Source organism: Polypterus senegalus, chromosome 10 (genome assembly GCF_016835505.1).
Source record: "Polypterus senegalus isolate Bchr_013 chromosome 10, ASM1683550v1, whole genome shotgun sequence".
Lineage (NCBI taxonomy): Eukaryota > Metazoa > Chordata > Cladistia > Polypteriformes > Polypteridae > Polypterus > Polypterus senegalus.
This window is the reverse complement of record NC_053163.1, coordinates 86,083,742-86,091,869: the sequence shown is the minus strand read 5'-3', so window position 1 is coordinate 86,091,869 and position 8,128 is coordinate 86,083,742. Positions and strand designations below refer to the sequence as shown.

Here is an 8,128-nt window from a genome sequence, read left to right as displayed (position 1 = left end):
AATGGTTAAATGTGTTTGATGATCAGAAACATTTTGTGTGACAAACATGCAAAAGAATAAGAAATCAGGAAGGGGGCAAATAGTTTTTCACACCACTGTATATCTCACACTATTACAGATCATTAGTGTTTAAATAAGGCACATATACAATGCATCCGGAAAGTATTCACAGCGCATCACTTTTTCCACATTTTGTTATGTTACAGCCTTATTCCAAAATGGATTAAATTCATTTTTTCCTCAGAATTCTATACACAACACCCCATAATGACAACGTGAAAAAAGTTTACTTGAGGTTTTGCAAATTTATTAAAAATAAAAAAACTGAGAAATCACATGTACATAAGTATTCACAGCCTTTGCTCAATACTTTGTCGATGCACCTTTGGCAGTAATTACAGCCTCAAGTCTTTTTGAATATGATGCCACAAGCTTGGCACACCTATCCTTGGCCAGTTTTGCCAATTCCTCTTTGCAGCACCTCTCAAGCTCCATCAGGTTGGATGGAATGCGTCGGTGCACAGCCATTTTAAGATCTCTCCAGAGATGTTCAATCGGATTCAAGTCTGGGCCACTCAAGGACATTCACAGAGTTGTCCTGAAGCCACTCCTTTGATATCTTGGCTGTGTGCTTAGGGTCGTTGTCCTGCTGAAAGATGAATCGTCACCCCAGTCTGAGGTCAAGAGCGCTCTGGAGCAGGTTTTCATCCAAGATGTCTCTGTACATTGCCGCAGTCATCTTTCCCTTTATCCTGACTAGTCTCCCAGTTCCTGCCACTGAAAATCATCCCCACAGCATGATGCTGCCACCACCATGCTTCACTGTAGGGATGGTATTGGCCTGGTGATGGGCAGTGCCTGGTCTCCTACAAACATGACGCCTGGCATTCACGCCAAAGAGTTCAATCTTTGTCTCATCAGACCAGAGAATTTTGTTTCTCATGGTCTGAGAGTCCTTCAGGTGCCTTTTGGTAAACTCCAGGTGGGCTGCCATGCGCCTTTTACTAAGGAGTGGCTTCCGTCTGGCCACTCTACCATACAGGCCTGATTGGTGGATTGCTGCAGAGATGGCTGTCCTTCTGGAAGGTTCTCCTCTCTCCACAGAGGACCTAAGGAGCTGTGACAGAGTGACCATCGGGTTCTTGGTCACCTCCCTGACTGAGGCCCTTTTCCTCCGATCACTCAGTTTAGATGGCTGGTCAGCTCTAGGAAGAGTCCTGGTGGTTTCGAACTTCTTCCACCTACGGATGATGGAGGCCACTGTGCTCATTGGGACCTACATAGCAGCAGAAATTTTTCTGTAACCTTCCCCAGATTTGTGCGAGACAAAACTTGTCTCGGAGGTCTACAGACAATTCCTTTGACTTCATGCTTGGTTTGTGCTCTGACATGAACTGTCAACTGTGGGACCTTCTATAGACAGGTGTGTGCCTTTCCAAATCATGTCCAATCAATTGAATTTACCACAGGTGGACTGCAATTAAGCTGCAGAAACATCTCAAGGATGATCAAGGGGAACAGGATGCACCTGAGCTCAATTTTGAGCTTCATGGCAAAGGCTGTGAATATTTATGTACATGCGATTTCTCAGTTTTTTTATTTTTAATAAATTTGCAAAAACTTCAAGTAAACTTTTTTTCACGTTGTCATTATGGGGTGTTGTGTGTAGAATTTCGAGGAAAAAAATGAATTGAATCAATTTTGGAAAAAGGCTGTAACATAAAATGTGGAAAAAGTGATGCACTGTGAATACTTTCCAGATGCACTGTATATATTAAAAAATCTCAAGCATATTAACAATTTATAATGCAAATTTTTTTTTTCTTAACATTTGAAATCAGCTATCACTCTGACGTTTGCATGTTTGGCTAATTCTGTAAGTTTTAAAGAAATGTAGGTTGCCTCTACAACACTCCAGTGGGTCCTCCTCTCATACAAATGCAGCATTAACTGAATTAAAGCTCAGTTTCTATGTTAACAGTATGTGGGTTGAGTAGCAAAGAGTATACCGAAGATTATTGGCACGCAGAGCTCAAAACATTCATGCACACTTCAATCTCCTGATCAGAACTCTGTGTAGCTATGAAAAGTAGAGTGATACCTCACAATAATCCTCTAAAGAGAGCAAATCTCCTTTATAATGAAATCTGCATTAAATGTGCTATGGCCCATCACCAATTCAACTACTGTACCAGACTGCTCGAACCCTGCAGTAGAACTTCCTTATGCTGTTAATATGTCATATTCTAATTTTAGTAATGTATATATAAAGTAATATAATTTGCATTAAGATGTCACAAAAATGCTAAGCAATACCGTTACATACACAAATGCACATTATAAGGGGGTGGAAACAGAAGGAAAGATTTTACCCCGGCCAAGAGCATGCAAGCATCACAGCCCCATCACTTAGGCAATGCCTCGCCACTTTTAAAATGCACCGGCATCCGAGACAGATGGTGTTGTCTCATACCTCAAGTGAGCTGCGAGGTTGAATCAGTGGTTCAAAATCCCGACAGGGGTGGCAGCAGCGTTAACAGGTTAGTCCAAGAAGACAGTGGCAGGTGGCATGAACCCACGACAATCCCAAGCTCTGGAACACCTGCATCTACTTCATTAACTGAGGTATTGCTGTACTATATTTTCACAAAGCGGCATGTAGTCTTAGCAATCAGACATATCAGTCATTGTCTGGACAACAGAGTGTCTTCTGAAAGCACTGTAAAACTAGTGTTACTGAGAAAGAAAACAAAAAGAACTAAAGCAAATGCCAAATATATTCAGCACAGCTGACACAAATTTATTAGGATATGTGAAGAAAATACTACAAAACAAAGATCAAATGAAGAAACTAAGACAGATGGAACCACTGTATTATGATGTCAAACTGTAAAAGTGACAGCTTCAATGACTTATCCAAGTCCAAAGAACAATTGCGACTGCAGTTCCAGTTATTTTTCACATGCTACAAATAACGCAAATGATATACAGGCAGCTTGAATGAAGTGAAATGCAAAAGTGTAATATGAAGACATGTAGCCATCCAAGAAAGCAAGTACTGCATTTAATTCAACATTATATTTTAATATGTTGAAAATTACTTGCTTTGTAAAAAGAATTTAAGAAATAGCTGCAGCATGGACTCCAAAATCCACTCTCTGGATCACCTTTAATATAAGTTGCAAAAAGTAATTTCATAAACCAATGCAGAAAACTATTCCAGACAATGCAAGTATTTAAATCTTTAACATCTACTACCTTAGAAAGTCTGAAGTTATGAACAGAGAGTTAGATAAAAGACAATAGCATTTTACACCAAGGCACCCTTTCTTACAAGTTGTGTTGAAGAACATTTTTTTTACAAATAACCCATAGATGGACCTCTAAAGATCCACAATACCTATTAATTACTTCATTGCCTTCAATGATTAACTTTGTAGCATCTACATGCAGGACAATTTAGGTTCATCAAATAGTGCTGGATTTAACAGAGAGCATTTCACCCACCTTTCCTTACTAAGAAGGAATGTCTCCAAATTAGTGTGTTCGCAGAAATTTTAAAATAGTACATTTACAGTGTCTCCAATATTAAAAAGCAACAGATAACATTTGGTATTTTAACAAAAAAAAAATACATCTTAACCATACATTGTTGTAATTACAATTTTGTTTAAAAAAAAAAAAAAAAAATTTTATATTTGTTCTTTGGAATGGTATTTTCCACTATATAAACACTGGAGGAACTGAAATAAATGGAGATAATTGGTTTCTGCACAAACCGCATTACATAACAGCGGAAAACTATCACAGCAAGAGTCACAAGTAGGAAACGCATTCAAATCCTGGATGTCTAAATCACTCTTTTGTTCAAGCATACTTCCAGCCTGTTAGAAATGTGGCAAGGAATTAAATGTTTCACTGTTGTGTTAGCATGAAAAGTAGCAGCAAACGTCCCTCCCAAAGCGTTATACAGACTGATATCCCGTATGGCTTTTCTTTCTTCCAATGATGTAAGAAATAAGAACAAGAAGGATTAAGAAGCCCAAAGCTACCCCTACAGCAATAGGCACAAGAAAGCTCAGGTCAGAGTCCAAGAAGCATTCCTCAGCTGTTGCAGAAAGAAGACAAGAGAGAAGAGTTAAACAGAGAACCAAGATGGTTAAAGAAATAGAAAACACACAGTGTAAAGGTAGCAGCTGCAGCTGAATAATCAAAAGGAAACCACAACAAATGCATATTTGGACAAAACTTTTTATATTTGTATGTTGTCTTATGTTTTCTCTACTTCCATCAAGTGATTCAGAACACAATGACAAAAACATTTCAAGGCATTTATTGTGCAAATTATTTCAGTCCATGATGAAAAACAAATGCCTAACAATAATGTCTAGAAATCAAAAATAAATCCGATACCATTTTATCCTGAAAATCGGTATAAATTTGTACACAATGAATGACGAAGAAAAGCAATTTTAAAAACATTAAACAGAAGAAAAACAAGATTACATACACTATGCAGTATTTTAAAATACTTAAACCAGCGATTCATAGAATTAGACAGATAACTAAAATGCTTTAGGCAAAACTGACTGAAATCAATCCAACACAGAAGCGAATAATGAACTGATTTACATTTTCCAAAAACTAGGAATTTCAGAAATCAATCTTTGGGCAAACTTGTATGCTTGTGCAGTACAGAAAAAAAATCATCTGACGGGTTTGTTGGATGTCAGCCTGCTCTAAATAACAACCTTCATGATTAGGGTTAAAAAAAAAAATAATAAAAAAACAACTTTGATCACCATCAAGTTATAAATCAGGCAATTAAAATATATATTACAGTTTTAGTTTAATGACTGCTCCACTCTTTAAATCTTAAAGAAATATACTTTTGGAGTGTTACTAACTTAACAGGCAACCTTTTTTATTCTTGTAATTCAGGAGCATTATAGGGTAGACAAAATGAAGAGGTGAAGATCACCACCAACCGTTTTAAAGCATTCAATTAATAGGCAAGGATAACCCACAGCCGGTAACATGGTTATCTTCTTTTGTCTAAAAGTGCTCATATCCAGAGTTACTATTTCGCCTTCTGCCAATAATGTATGCCACAATCACTACAATAACTAGAACAAGCAGAGCTACTCCAACAGCAATAGGCACAATGTAGTTCTCTTTCTTATCAGCCAGGCAATCTTCCGCTGGATGCAAATCAGAAAAATAAGTCAGTCAAGAGGAAATGCCAAAGAGGAAGACCAACAAAAAAAATGAACATGAACAATTCGTCACAGAAGCCATGTCAGTTGCAAAAATTTAAAGGTGAACTATATTTCTGCACGTTAAGACTAAAGTCTCCAAAAAACTTTTAGAAATAGGTTTTTCCTTTTTATACAACTTTATTTTTAATAGATAAACATTCTCAGTTTCCTGACCATTTTTATGCTTGCTCATTTAAATGGCTATTTGCATACAGAAAAACATCCAAACCAATGCTACAAATGCATTTTCAACTGATTCATTACAAAAATACTAAGAGAAATATACAAAAATGTTTTGCCAAATCATTAATTAAAAAATGCGATCAGCTCTCCATTCAGGCTATCCTTTATTGATTGAATAGATTGAAACCTTTACACAAAAATAAACCTATAAACAAACAAGACCTCAACACATATTCATTAGTATGTAAACTATTCTATTATTTCTCATTTGAATCTTATCTCCAAAAGTTTGTGTATGCAACATAACATGCTCTTTGGAGAGGAGATCAAAGTACTGCACAGTATATGCAAGCAGGTAACAGTCAGTCCTAAGGGAGAAAAACGAGGACTTGAACAGATTTCTTATAAAAACAATGCTAGAGCAGAACCTTAAAATAATACTTTTTGATATTTAAGTTTGTCTAAATAACCAATTAAACCATAAATGGTTTCCAAATGCTAAAGACAGAAATTTATCTATGGAATAAAACTTACAAAAATCTTGCAAAACCAGGTTTTATTTATTTCTTTAACTGTACTGAACATTTTTTGCAACAGAATTAAAAAAAAAATGTGCAAGTCTCAAAATCATTTTTTTAAATTATATAGCTACATTAAAAAGTACTATTCTACAGTTTCCCTTTTTATAATTAAGAAAACAAGCATTTAATTTACTAAACTGAAAGCTCATGCACATAAAATGCATTTTGTTTACCATATTGCAAAATGTAATCTTGCAGAGGTCAGATAAGTAATATTAAAGGGGGAAAAAATGCAATTAGAGACTGCTATAACCAAAAGTGTTTGTTAGGAGTTCCATTTTTATCCAATTGGGTACTAAAAGGTATTTGAATTTATAAACATGCACCAAGAGTCACAAACTTGTACATTTGCGTTTACAGATTTTCATTTTTACAACCAACTCTTTTGAAAAAGTGGACAATTAAGGTGGCATGTAATATATATGGGGTCAAATGTTAAAAAAAAAAAAAAATCCTGAGCTTCCAAATTAGCAAAATACTACAATAATGGTTTATAATAAATACAGTTTTTATCAAGCTTGTCAACGCAAAGTGCAAACAGATAAAGGAGTAAAAATATATTAAAAAAATACACAAAAGTGAAAGTGAATGGTCTCTTTTCATCAAAAACAAACAAGGCACTCAAATATTAAAGATTACATCTAAACATATACTATTTTGGTAATGTATGTTTATTCAGGAGAGCTACATTAACTTAACTGTTTTTTATCTAAGTGGCAAAATGTGTTATAATCTGTAATAATGTACGCCTGTGTAGTGTTATGAAATTATTGTATTTTAAAATGTAACATTTTTTTCTGTTAAAATTACCATTATATTTTAATAAGTACAATATGCAATCTCGATAAGCAGCAGACAATCTTATCCGAGTACATGGAAAGAAATTTGCATTTAATCTCTTTACACAAGAGTGGTTTGTATGTCTGACTGCACTAAAGAAAAAAAAAAAAAAAACAAAAACAACTCAGTTCAAAGGCATTACTTTAGCCTGATTTTCCCTGTGTTCATTTATTAAGATATGTAGGAACTGTACATCTTCCACAGTTTTTTTTTCCTTCCAAAAATCTATGGAAGATCCTCACTTTCAAGTCTGCTACTGGCCCTACCACCCACAAATAATTATAATCAGAAAATGTAGGTACTGGACTCGGGAGAACACAATTAAAACATCATGCAGATATGCAAAAAAAAAAGAAATTCTCTGATGTTCATTGGAGGAAATTATGAAGAATAAATTTATGAATAAAATCAAAGGAATGCAAAGTAATGGAGGCAAGTGCAGGTTCATTTCAAATCAAAACACTACAAAATAATTCACAAATAGATCATGTATAAGCAAAGATTCAGCTTGTTAAACTTGTTTTAAATAATGCCATTTCCAATGCAAATCGTTAATATGCATAATAATCTGTAATTTAAAAACTTAAGGATCATCAAAACATATTTTCAGTGCCTGTTTATATACAAAATGTGTGCTGTGAACTAATTCTTTGAGATGGGTACCAAACAACTGTTCAGATGTAAACTATTCTTAAACGCACAGCATCATAAAATACAGACAAATTAATGATATATGTGACAAAATCTTTGTTACTTAAACCATTACTAAGGAAATAAATGTAACAGAAAGTTAGCATAAAAAACCAATACCTTCAGAGATTGTCATGAGACACAAGATCAGGTTCTATAAACTCAAAAGAATTTAGGAGATATTACCACCTTCATTTGGTGGTCAGATGATACTGGCACTAAGATGGCCAACAGTTACTTGCAAAGCACCGTGTGGTTGCCTGGCTACATGTATTAAAATGTATATAATGAAAATAACAGAACTATGCTAAAAAAGAACCTGCACTTGACTCACAAAAGTAAATTTATTTAAAATTTTTGAAAGAGAAACACTGTGCCAATTTTGGGGGATGGGCAGAAAATCGCTTTATAGTGTCTGATATCCAACGTAAGTCTTTCTTCGACCGATCACATAAGCAATCACAACAATGAGAATCAATCCTGCCAGGGCAGCTCCAACTATGATTGGAATTAGAAGGCTGTTATCGTCTAGTGGACACTGCTGGGCTGCAAGTAGAAAGAAATCATGCAAAAGAA

The 8,128-nt window shown here is 35.1% G+C and overlaps 1 protein-coding gene across 2 annotated transcripts in view; it reads right to left on the bottom strand.

Annotated features, from left to right (window-relative positions):
* Window positions 1-2,771: 2,771 nt before the first annotated feature.
* Window positions 2,772-8,128, bottom strand: part of lamp2 (lysosomal-associated membrane protein 2) — a 42,236-nt gene continuing 36,879 nt past the window's right edge. Inside the window, exon 9 of one of the 2 annotated variants that reach the window (XM_039766073.1) lies at window positions 2,772-4,108. In XM_039766073.1, the coding sequence (XP_039622007.1) occupies window positions 3,966-4,108 (143 nt within the window). In that variant the 3' untranslated portion in view covers window positions 2,772-3,965. Of the gene's footprint in view, window positions 4,109-4,241; window positions 8,099-8,128 lie in introns of those variants that run through there. The other variant, XM_039766074.1, reaches the window with a different exon arrangement.